Genomic DNA, 12,740 nt, shown 5'->3' with positions numbered 1-12,740 from the left:
GCAGTGCATTCCAGATTCCCACAATCCTCTGAGTGAAAAAGCTTTTTCTCAAATCCTCTCTGAATCTTATGCCTTTTACCCTAAAACTATGCCCCTCATGATTGACCCCTCAACCAAGGGGAATAGTTGCTCCCTACTCACCCTGTCCATACCCCTCAATCTTATACGCTTCATTCATGTTCCCCCTTCGCCTTCTCTGCTCTAAAGAAAACAATCCAAGCCTATCTAGTCTCTCTTATAGCTCAACCAGAGCAATAGTTTAACCAGAGTAGTTGGAAGTGAATAGTAGCATCCAATTAGGTTAAGCTATGGAGCCATTTCTGTTCATAGTGATTTAAAGATGCTATAAAACAGATACAATTAATTCTTTAGAGTCTAAAGGAAACAAGAATATCGATCAGATGGGAAAATGGACTAAAATGTGGCAGATAAAATTCGATGCATGTATGAGGTGATACATTTTGGTAAAATACTAACAACAGTAACTGTACATGGAATGGTAGTAGTCTTGGTGCTGTGGAAGAGATGAGAGATTTGGGGGAACAGTTCACAAAATTTCCAAGGCAGCAATTCAGTTTAATGTGAGGGATTTAGAGCAGGAAGCAAACCCCACCCTTTTTCCACACAAAAATTGAGAGCTGTGGAGTTCACTTCCAGTTGGTGGTTGAGGCAGAAACAATGTCAACGTTCATAGTGAGATGGGATAGAGGGATAGAAGGATAGAACCTATCGTGCCTGTGCTGATTCACTGAAAGAGCAGTTGGGCTTATCCACACACTCCTGTTTTTTGTCTGAAACCTTGTAGGCTCCTCATCCTCAAGTACCTGTCCAACTTCCTTTTACAATTATTTATAGAAGAAAAATGGAATAAATGTTTATGGGAACAATGTGAATTTAGAGTGATGCTGACTACTTGGTTGCAATGAAAGATAAACACTGACATTGGTCAAATGATCTGTTTCCATGTTGTAACTTCTATAACATTTCCATGATTCAGTCCGCAACAGGGAACAGCTAAAATACTTGTCCAGATTTGTCAAAGACAGTTCATCTTTACCTTCTATCTAATTGCTGTTGGATATTACTCACCAGCTCAGGGTCTCTGCGACTCGCCAGTATGTTACCGTTCTCTCCAGAACACTGCTTATTTGGACTCTTCAATCGTGGGGAACTCTCCAGAGGTGGTGGTGGGGGAGGAGGGGGAGGTGCTGATTTCTCCTTACTGGGAGAGATGGTCTCCTCAAACCACTGGCCAAGAATTGGCTCACTGTCATCATCTGTAATGCATACAATGCAGAGACACAGCACATTCGTCAAGCACAGGTTAAATAACAAAAATCAAACTTCAAAAATACAACCCACAGGTAGCTTGATTATTAGTGAATTACAACTACAAATTGCAGAAATTTACAGGACAGAAGGAAAACATTCAGCTCATTGTGCTTGTACCAGCTCCCCGAAAGAACTGTTCAATTAGTCCAACACTCCAACTTTCTACGTACCATCTTACATTTTTCTTTTGCAAATATTTTTCCACTTTAAAAATTTGGATTTCTTCCATTATTTGTGGTGTTAAATTCCACACACTAACAGCCTTCTGCATTTCAAAAATCCTAACCTTTATCTTACTGATGATTTATGCCTTCCAGTTACCAATTAATTGTACAGTACAAATAATTAAGTTCTTCCCCGTCCCAGATTTATCTCATCAAATTTTGAGCAACTCTATCAGATCTCCTTTTAACTTTGTTTGGTCTCACTAAAAGAGCCTTAGATTCTCTAGCACTGGAAATTACTGAATACTCAAGACAGAATGTATCACTGGAAGAATGTACACTCACCAATTCGCTGGATATAAACATCCAGATGCTATCAAACAGGTTAAATAGCATCATTAGCTATTTATAAATCAAAGCCTGATTTATAAATAGCTAACCAGAAACGGATATGTATGTTAGAACCTTATTGCAAAGCAGAATACAATTTTATCCCTTAGAAATGTGTCTTGTGTCTCAGCCAAACACCTCACATTAACTACTTTGTTTCGGGGCACCTAAAATCTCACCCATCACTATTATTGTATGTAACTCCTGAGATTTGCTTTTGGTACCTTGGCTACTATCTTCTTCGGTGCTGCTGAAATCATCTTCATAATAAGTGTTCGAATCAGTGGATGCACTGACATCACTACTCACAGAGCCTTTTCGTTGGCGCTGAAGGACACAAGCCTAGGGAGAGAAAAAGGACAAAGAATTAGCAGCAATTCTGCTTCCAGGAGAATTGAAGAGATAGTGTGCTTGTAGGAGACTGGAAAGCAAGGACATGAGACTCCACAGTAAGAATACTGGAAAATATAACAATGAGAGACATGGATATGGGGCCAAATACTACTGAAGTTGAAGGATTTAATACAGAATTTCAAAATTTCAAAGAGCTTTGAATTTCCTCCAGTTAGATAACTAAGGTAACAAGGGGAGGAGAGGTTAGAACGCAGTGGGCTGATGGAGCTTTGAATATCCTTCCATAGGGAGTGGTTGAGACCACTATATCGCTTATGGGAATACTGGCTAAACATCTGAGGCAAAGGAAGCTGCAGAGCTACAGGGAGAGGGATGGCAGTGTGATGAGTTTTGGATTGATACAGGGCTATGGGAAGAGAATGCTGGGCAGTGGGATTAATTTTGATTCATATAGTTCGATGTGGAGAGAGCGACTGAGTAGAATTAGTTCTGGATTTTATACAGTGTAACATGGAGAGAGCAGCGCAGCAGAATTTGTTTTGAATTGATACAAGGGTCATGGGGACAGTGGAGCAGTGAGATTAGTTTTGGATTGATACAGGGATATAGAGAGAGAGATGGCTGGGCAGTGGGATTAGCTTTGAGTTGATGCAGAACTATGTGGAGAGAGCTATGCAACGGGTTTAGTCTTGGATTGATACAGCATTAATGCATAGAGAACAGGATAGTGAATTGAGTTTCAAATTGACACAGGGCTTATTGGCACAGCAGGACAGTGGGATTTGTTTTGGATTGAAACAAAGGGTTATGGATAAAGGGCATTTTTGCAAAAGGAAAACAGTGTTCCACAGGGCTTAGTTTTGGGGTCTTTGCTATTTGTTGTATATATTGATGATTTAGACTTAAATGTGGACTGTTCGATTGGGAAATTTGTAGATGACACAAAAATTGGCCATTTAATTAACTGAAAGTGAAGAGGATAGCTTTTGACTCCAAAATGATATCGATGGGTTGGTTTAGTGGGCAGAGAAGTGGCAAATAAATTCAATCCAGAAAAGTGAGAGATAATGCTTTTGGGGAGGGCAAACAAAGCAAGGGAATACTTAATAAGCAGGAAAGTATTGAGAAGGATTGAGGAAGTGGGACACCTTGGAGTGCATGTCCATAGTTCCTTGATGTTGGCAGGACAGGTGGACAAAGGGTAAGGTATTGAATACAAAAGCAGGGATGTAATGATGGAACTGTATAAAACGATTAGGCCACAGCTAGAGTTTTGTGTACAGTTCTGGTCATCACATTAAAGGAAGGACATAATTGCTCTGGAGACAGTGCAGAAGAGATTTACAAGAATGCTGCCAGGCTTGGAGCCATTTTATTCATTCTATACTGAGACTCTTTGTGGTGCTAGTGATTACCTTCCTGTAAGATGTCGACAACAGTGTGAAAAGCAAGTTGGTGAGTGGGACAGATTCAATCAGTCTCTGCACACGTTGAATAGATGAACTCTGTGCCATGATATTTAGCTCTGCAGGCGGTCCATCACCTCGCCAACCCTGTGAAAATCAAAAGTTACCCATTATGGTTTTCTGTATACAATTCTTACTATCGCAACATTAATTTCTGAGAACACAAGACAGAGTGAGAGTTCTCAGATAACCTGGTCCAATATTAATCCCTCAATCAACACCACCAAAATACACTATTTGGTCATAATAATGGGCGGCACGGTAGCACAGTGGTTAGCACTGCTGCTTCACTGCTCCAGGGACCTGGGTTCGATTCCCGGCTCGGGTCACTGTCTGTGTGGAGTTTGCACATTCTCCTCGTGTCTGCGTGGGTTTCCTCCGGGTGCTCCAGTTTCCTCCCACAGTCCAAAGATGTGCAGGTTAGGTTGATTGACTATGCTAAAATTGCCCCTTAGTGTCCTGGGATGCGTAGGTTAGAGGGATTAGTTGGTAAATATATGGGGGTAGGGCCTGGGTGGGATTGTGGTCGGTGCAGACTCGATGGGTCGAATGGCCTCTTTCTGTGCTGTAGGGTTTCTAAGATTCTAAGATAATCTGGGACCATGTGCAAACTGTCACATTACCTATATTGCAACAGTGTGCGTCAATGGTTACAGTGCATTTTGGGATATAGACATGATATAAATTTCAGTCCATCCTGCTTACTTTTCATACACAATCCCTCATGCATTCAAGCTAGATTACATTTCATCTCTTCAACCATTTTATCCCCTAATGAATCCAAGATCCAGACTAACAACCGTTACTACAAGGCTTCAAATGAACTTGAGAAGCTTTTTTGCAGATGCCATGTCTCTTAGTTAGCAATATAACAGGGGCTTCCCCTCTACAATGTACATATGAGCTCCACTTACCCGGTAAAGAGCCTCAACTTGCAGATCCTGAAAGAGTGATGTCAACAGTTTGATGGCATGATTAGCTAAAACCACAGACAGGACACCAAATCCTTGATGTCTGCAGGAGAAAATAAACTCAGATTAATATCAACCCTTTATAAATAGTTGCAAAAAGGATCAATTTGCAGCATGTCAAATCACTCACTGTACAGAAACCAATGAACAAAAGTATCACAAGTAGAAAGCCAGGTCCCATTTAGTGGATCACATTCTGCACTTATCTCCCTGCAACATCCCATGGTGAGGTTATGAGCTGGAGACCTGCATATAAGCCTCTGCCAGATTTTCTCTGGATTTAATGCTGATCCTTTGTACCAACCAGAATTGGATTTCACAACAGAGGTCATTAGGTGCATGAGTTAGTGCCTCATCACTGTCTCATGACCTTCTGCTGCCTTATTTCAGGGGTAAATATAAAGTTTGCCAAAACTGTCAACATGATAAAACTGAACTAATGAAAACAAACCAAGTGAAATTACAGAGAGAGGTTGGCAAACTGAACACTGGGAATCAGAGATTAACACAGTAAGAAGTTTAACAACACCAGGTTAAAGTCCAACAGGTTTATTTGGTAGCAAAAGCCACACAAGCTTTCGGAGCCTTAAGCTCCACATCAATCTGAGATTAAAACAAGATGCTATTGTGTCAGCATCTGAAAAATAAGACGGTTAATGTAATATTTGGTAAGGGACCCATCATCCATCTGCTCTGTAGTTTCAGAATTTGCCATTTTTATTTGCAGTTAAGTATAGCATTGTTACGCAATGAATGTCAAATCACTATTTCAGGCTGTATAAATGGAAGAGTTCATTACACATTATTATATTTCCTAGCCACCATTTTAAGACATCAGTAATTCTAAAAACTTATCTATGGATTCTTCACTGACCCTTTAACAGGCGCTAGTTTGGGGGACCCAGCTCCTTCCTTCACACGGGCAGCAATGTCACGAACTCGCAGTGCAGCCAGTGGATCTTTCTCTTTACCCTTGTCTGCCAGTGCTGTAGGACTGAGGTTCAGGATCAGGTAGAGGCTGTTTAGCAAACACCAGGCACCCAATAATTGGAAATTCTGATAATGCTGATGAGCGAAGCCACAAAGAATAACTGAGTCAACAACAGTTTACAACTTATTGCTTTCAAAAACACATTATATTTCACAGCAGAGAGGTAGTTTAAAGGGATACCACTGTGCATAGACTACTTACTTACATTCAAATCTTCCCACTGTTCCAGAACTTTTTTCAGTGAAACTCAATTTCAAACAGTACACAAGATTTCCTTCTTTACACTAATAGTTACAATAGATTGTTAAGTTCCATCAACATACCTTCCTGTTTAAAACAGACTGAATTGTGAAAATCAAAGTCTTGCTCATGTTGGTTTAAGTAGTGCATAGCAACACTGAAGAACATCTAGTAAAACATTTAGTGAAAAGGGTGGATACAAGTACTGGTGTCTGCAGTAAGTGTTTGTAGCTCAAGGAGCTTTGGCTCAGATTCATTAAGCTGGAGATGGAGCTGCAGACACAGACGCATCAGGGAGGGGGGAAAGTTACCTGGATGTTTTGTGCCAGGCAGCAGTCACACCACTTAGGTTAGGGTCTTCTGATTTGGTCAGGGACAGGAGGGTGCAACTGCAAGTGAGACAGGTAAGGTGACAGCCTCTGCAATTGTTCAATAGGTTTGAGGTTCTCGCAGGGGTCAGTGTAGTGAGGGCGATTAACATTGTGGCAAAGAGTGAGTGTCGAGATAGCTGTGTTACATGCCAGGGTTTGGGCCGTCTGTTCAGGGCTGGAGAGGAACTTGAAACGAGAGGGGGAGGATCTAGTTGCTGTGATCCATGTCGGTACCAATGACATAGGTAGAACAAGAAAAGAGGCTCTGCACAGTGTATGAGGAGCTGGGCACCAAATCAAAAAGCAGAAACTAAGGATAATCTCTGGATTATTAACTGAGCCTCATGCAAATTGGCATAATTCTCCTCTGTGGGAGTAGTGTTAATCATGGCATACATCAACTCCGGTCTCCCAGATTGCCTGGATCCACTACAGTTCACCTATCGCTGCAACAGGTCCACAGCGGACGGCATCCCCCTAGCACTACACTCAAACCTGGAACACCTGGATAACAAGGACGCTTATGGCAGACTCCTATTTATTGACTACAGTTCAGCCTTCAACACCATTATCCCAACAAAAGTCATGTCAGAAACTCATTGTGGTTGAATGGCCTCCTTCTGTACTGTAGGGATTCTATGATTCTATTCTATGATCTCCAAACTCCGTGGCCTAGGGCTCGGCTCCTCCCTCTGTGACTGGATCCTAGACTTCCTAACCCACAGACAGCAAACAGTAAGGATAGACAACGACACCTCCTCCACTATTATCCTCAACACCGGTGCCCCGCATGACTATGTCCTCAGACCTTTACCATATTCCTTACACACTTGAGTGTGTGACTAAATTCCACTCCAACTCCATTTTCAAGTTTGTTGGTGACAGCACTGTAGAGGGTCGGATCTCAAACAATGATGAGATGGAGTGCAGGAAAGAGATAGAGAATCTAGTGAAATGGTGTGATGACAATAATTTCTCCCTCAATGTCAGTAAAATGAAGGAGATAGTCAATGACTTCAGGAAGCGTAGTGGAAGACATCCCCCTTCCTATATCAATGGTGATGAAGTGGAAATGGTCGAGAGCTTCAGGTTTCTAGGCGTTCAGATCACCAACAACCTGTCCTGGTCCCTCCACGCCAACACTATAGTTAAGAAAACTCACCAACGCCTCTACTTTCTCAGGAGGCTAAGGAAATTCGGCATGTCTGCCACGACTCTCACCAAGTTTTACAGATGCACCATAGAAAGCATCCTTTCTGGATGTATCACAGCTTGGTATGGCTCCTGCTCTGACCAAGACTGCAAGGAACTGCAGAGAGTTGTGAATGAAACCCAATCCATCACGTAAACCAGCCTCCCATTCATTGACTCCATCTACACTTTCCACTGCCTTGGAAAAGCAGCCAGCATAATCAAGGACCCCACGCACCCCGGACATGTTCTCTTCCATTGGGAAAAAGATACAAAAGTCTCAGAACACGTACCAACTGACTCAAGAACAGCTTCCTCCCTGCTGCCATCAGACCTTTGAATGGGCCCACCATATATTAAGCTGATCTTTCTCTACACCCTATCTGTATCAGCGTCACTATATTCTGCACCCTCTCCTTCTCCCCTATGTACTCTATGAATGGTATGTTTTGGCACAAGAAACAATATTTTTCACTGTATCTCAATACATGTGACAATAATAAATCATATCAAAGACACAGTTCTGAGTCATTCTATGCAAGTAACAATAGCGTGTTACATTAACTCAAGAGACATAACTGTTCAGGCCTTGTTGCAGCAATGATCAAATCCCATTTATCCTACCATGGAATAAGGTCACTTTATGCTACTCTGAACTACAACACAACCCCCAAGTAACATTCCATAAACACAACAATTTTTCTCCTTGCTCAGAAAAATGCTGCAGACTCCTTACCTCACCACCTGCACGTCGTGAACTGTTAATTGCTTGGCCAATCATGTCGTAGATTTCTAGCTGTAAATGAAGAACAGTAAATTCATTTAGTGATGTTCTCAGATATAGTATACAGAAGTACCTTAAACTCAGCCTCATACCCACAGTGATTCTGTGCTAAGTTCCGGTAAGGGGCAGTGAAATGGCGTTGGAGCAGTAGCTCCAGTTTGGATGGGCTGAATGACAATCAGCTATGTCCTGATATTAAATAATTTGATAAAAAGATTACATATTATTTCCAATTAGGAAGATCCAAACCAACCCAAGTTCAACAAAACCCTCAGAGATGTCAGACTTAAGTTGTATACTGCTGAGGGAGACAAGGCGTTATTAGCACACTGTCTTTTTAGCTCTTAGACCTTCTCAGATCTCAATACCGCGTCTATGTGAAGTTACTCGGAGCAGTCTCAGTGTAACTCTTTCTAAATATAGTGTTCCACATGTGAAACAACACAAGGACTGCCCTCACCTGGTAGATGTACAAGATAAATGTATTAAGTTTTAAAAACGTGACCGAATCTTCTGGAATCAGAGGTCATTCAATAACAATGTACTCGATATGCACATAATATACTCACATAGCTTGCACAGTACTTCCTATTCTATATATTCCCTACATGGGCAATGCCTTTATACGGCCAATCTTACTATAAATGATCTGCATCCTGCTGAGGACAGGGTCACACTCACTTTTATTTGCGCAACACTGAAGCCAATAAAGTGAAAATAAATCTAACCTTTCCTGAGCCTGATTATTATTTCAAACCTTAAACACTACACATTAGACACGATGGCACAGTGGTTAGCACTGCTGCCTCACAGGGACCCGAGTTCTATTCCCGGTTTGGGTCACTGTCTGTGGAGTTTGCAAATTCTCCGTGTCTGCGTGGGTTTCCTCCGGGTGCTCCGGTCTCCTCCCACAGTCTGAAAGACGTGCTGGTTAGGGTCCATTGACCCGAACAAGCGCCAAAGCGTGGCGACTAGGGGAATTTCACACTAACTTCATTGCAGTGTTAATGTAAACCTTACTTGTGACTAATAAATAAACTTTAGATAGAATGAGCCTGCTTATTCAGCACTTACACATTTCTGTACAATTGTGGCTGCATCATTCTCATAATCATCTTCTTTACTCGTAGACCCGGATCGTACTTGCAGGCTGCTCCCTACGTGTAGAATAGCCATGCACGTTGCAACACTCACTCCTAGCGAGAGGGAACACTGGAAATTAGTCAAAATTAATAATATCACCTTATCCAAAATTTGTCCAACCAATGCAACTCTAGACTGGCAAATGCAAAGTTTTCAAAAATAATTAGTACTGTGGTGGGTAAAACAAAGTAGGAACTCTGCCAAAGGGTTACTGTACCATATATATCACTTCATAATATGGTCCTAACAAAGAAAACAGCACAGGAACAGGCCCTTCGGCCCTCCAAGCCCACGCCGCTCCCTGGTCCAAACTAGACCATTCTTTTGTATCCTTCCATTCCCACTCCGTTCATATGGCTATCTAGAGAAGTCTTAAACGTCCCCAGTGCGTCCGCCTCCACCACGTTGCCCAGCAGCGCATTCCAGGCCCCCACCACCCTGTGTAAAATATGTCCTTCTGCGGCACAGGCTTGGAGGGCCGATGGGCCTGTTTCCTGTGCTGTACTGTTCTTTGTTCTTTGATATCCATGTTAAACCTCCCCCCTCCCCCCAGACGTGAAAAAAAATCACTGTCCCTTGAGTGGTAAACTGAAATAACAAGTGAACAAAAAATGATGCACAAGTTACTAAGGAACAGTAACATTCAATGATCATCTACTGAAACAGCTCAAGGTGAACATGGCAAATCATGATATAGTTGCTTCAATATTCTTGAGTAGATCCCACACCCCCTTTGAACAAGGAAGCATTCATCATGCGAATGTTACCCATGCTACCCAGTACTTGGAGGCTGTTTTCTTCTTTCCCAGACTGACCTGCATACAGACAACTCAGTGCCAATACAGTCACATCCTGCAGCCTTGCAGGAGTCAGTGGCTCAAGAACGGGCAGCGAGAGTGTGTCCAAAGCCATGGTAACATCAATGACCAGGGAATGGAATCTGAAGAAACAGTAAAAAGCCCTTAAAAAATAAACACTGCAGAAATCAAAACTCTATATATACCGGAGTTTAAAGTGAAGAAGTCATCAGATCTGTCAATCAAACTAATTTGCACTGGAATTAACCATTACAATCTACTCAAAAGGAATCTACTTTCACAATTGATGTGGGCCAAGAAACGATCTTATTTATGTTGCTGCACATCAATCACTCAATACATTCTGGCTTATTTAGTCAATGATCTGGTCAAGAATCATATCCATCAGTCCTCAATGATCGTGCATGACTCACCCGTTTCGCACAGCAGTTGCATCTGCAACTGTCGCAGGCATTATGAAAAAGGAATTGGCAGAGACAGCATCCTGAAAACGGTTGATGTAGCGCAGAAAGTAGGGGAGGTTTAAACAGACACGTAGCAACTTCTCAGAACCTCCTACAAAAGGACAGGGGAATAAAATCAACATTCCTCTTTTAACACGGAAGTAAATACATCAATCCCACATATGGAACTAGATCCAATGCAGTCTGATTAAGCATTTGTGTGGTAAATCAGAGTCAGCACATTCAAACCAACTGTCTTTGTAACAATCTAAATTCAATACAACTAAATTTTCATATCCACAGAGAGCAAAGACACCAACCAAAATACTTTGAAAACAGAAATTGTACCAAAGGACTAGAAGGTGGTGAATGTGAAACCCCCACTCAAAAAAGAGATAAGTAAGATCATTATAAATCTGGAAGCTTTCTGTTTTTAGTCGAGAAACTGGTGACCACAGAAAATGGCAAAACCATGGACTAATTTGATACAGTCTATATGGATTTGTAAATGGCAGGTAAGGCTGACTAATTTCATCAAATTACTATACAAAACTGAAATGGTTATGTTACTGGACAAGAAATCTAGAAAAACCCTCAAGGCAGGTTAAGAATTTGAATTTGGTTAAAACAAATAAACCTGAAATAAAAATCTGGTATCTATAAAGAGAAATAAAAATAGAAAATGCTGGAAATATTCAGTAGGTCTGGCAGCATTTGTGGAGCGAGAAAGAGTTAAAATTTCAGGTTGGTCACCTTTCATCAGAACTTGTCCTGATGAAAAGTCATTGACCTGAAACACTAACTTTGTGCCTCGCTCCACAGATGCTGCCAGAACTGCTGATCATTTCCAGCATTTTCTGTTTATATTTCAGAATTCCAGCATCCGCAGTATTTTGCTTTTGTGTCAGTTAAGTGACCATGAGGCCATCAGATTGTTATTAAAAACATTGGTTTACCAATGTTAAAGCCTTCTGCCTGGTCTGACCTATAAATGATGCGGCAAACCATTGCCTTCCAGCATTTGAGCAGTCCTCCACATTAGTTACATCCCTCATTATTTTAAATAATTTGCAAATTTCTACAAAACGTTTAATTCTCAAGTCGAAATAACTTATGGATATGGAAAACAACAACGTAGGACACCACTTCAAACTTGCTGCATGTCTGATAAGCTTTCTTTAACACTTCAGCTGTTTTTGGCTTTATAGCCACCCTTCAATCCATTCTACTCCCTGTCCTGTGTTGAGTTGGTTGATTGCAGAGTAACTGTAATTAGCCTCAGCACCTCTGAACTAAGATAGAAGGGGAAAAAACCAGTGTTAAGGAAAGTGAATTTTGGCTATCAGGGGGACATTGATTGCGATATCATGACTCCCACGTGTCAGAAGTCTGCTGAAATTCAAAGCTCAGATAGAAAGAATAGGTACCCAAGTGAGATACCCAGAGGATTACTGCTCATGCCTGTAAAACAGCACCATAGCAAGAATCAAAGTCTTTGGGAAGTGAGCAGAAACTTGGGTAAGAGGAATAAAATAAGGTGCATTATATTATGTACGTGATGATTGCTCAAAGCAAGTGAGAGTGTTCTGAATGTTTAAACACTGAATTTGACAAAGCCCAAGCATTTCAATAACAGACAGAGACTGGTCAGTTCTGAACAATTACTTCACATTTCAGTTTTTTCAAAAAGATCTTTTTAAATTGATTTTCTTCTATTCACAGAGAATAAATATTGCATTTGAAATAAAAACTCATTACTTCCATGACCATCCTGGGATTTTAATTTTAAACTCACCCAGTGCTTGTAAACTGGATACGTTCTGCGCGATAAATGCACTTTTCATCTTAGCAGCTGAGGCTTGATCAGTTCCAGCCTGTTCATCACTTTCTCCGTCCACCTGACAGGTTAAAAGGATTACACAAAAATTATGAAATGGAATCGTGTTTCTCAACCATCCCTTTCTTCATTAGTGTCTAACACCACCCACCCATACTCCATGTGCTCACTCGATCTATTATACCTCTGTTCCACTTGCCTTATAACCATTTGCAGAGCTAGTTACACTCATGTGAAACACTGCA

At 41.3% G+C, this 12,740-nt stretch overlaps 1 protein-coding gene across 9 annotated transcripts in view; it reads right to left on the bottom strand.

Moving 5' to 3' along the window:
- The window catches only part of ubr4 (ubiquitin protein ligase E3 component n-recognin 4), a 174,588-nt gene that overhangs the window by 141,401 nt on the left and 20,447 nt on the right, over positions 1-12,740 (bottom strand). For all 9 annotated transcript variants that reach the window (XM_078238861.1, XM_078238862.1, XM_078238865.1 and 6 more), the window contains exons 6-15: positions 12,454-12,556; positions 10,629-10,770; positions 10,213-10,337; positions 9,329-9,450; positions 8,207-8,266; positions 5,552-5,742; positions 4,621-4,720; positions 3,656-3,793; positions 2,111-2,228; positions 1,090-1,277 (exon numbers count right to left, since the gene is read on the bottom strand). In XM_078238861.1, coding sequence (XP_078094987.1) covers positions 1,090-1,277; positions 2,111-2,228; positions 3,656-3,793; positions 4,621-4,720; positions 5,552-5,742; positions 8,207-8,266; positions 9,329-9,450; positions 10,213-10,337; positions 10,629-10,770; positions 12,454-12,556 — 1,287 coding nt within the window. The remainder of the gene's footprint in view (positions 1-1,089; positions 1,278-2,110; positions 2,229-3,655; positions 3,794-4,620; positions 4,721-5,551; positions 5,743-8,206; positions 8,267-9,328; positions 9,451-10,212; positions 10,338-10,628; positions 10,771-12,453; positions 12,557-12,740) is intronic.

The sequence above is a fragment of the Mustelus asterias genome, chromosome 22, assembly GCF_964213995.1.
Source record: "Mustelus asterias chromosome 22, sMusAst1.hap1.1, whole genome shotgun sequence".
Lineage (NCBI taxonomy): Eukaryota > Metazoa > Chordata > Chondrichthyes > Carcharhiniformes > Triakidae > Mustelus > Mustelus asterias.
Note: the sequence above shows the minus strand (reverse complement) of the source record. Positions and strands in the feature narration are given on the sequence as shown.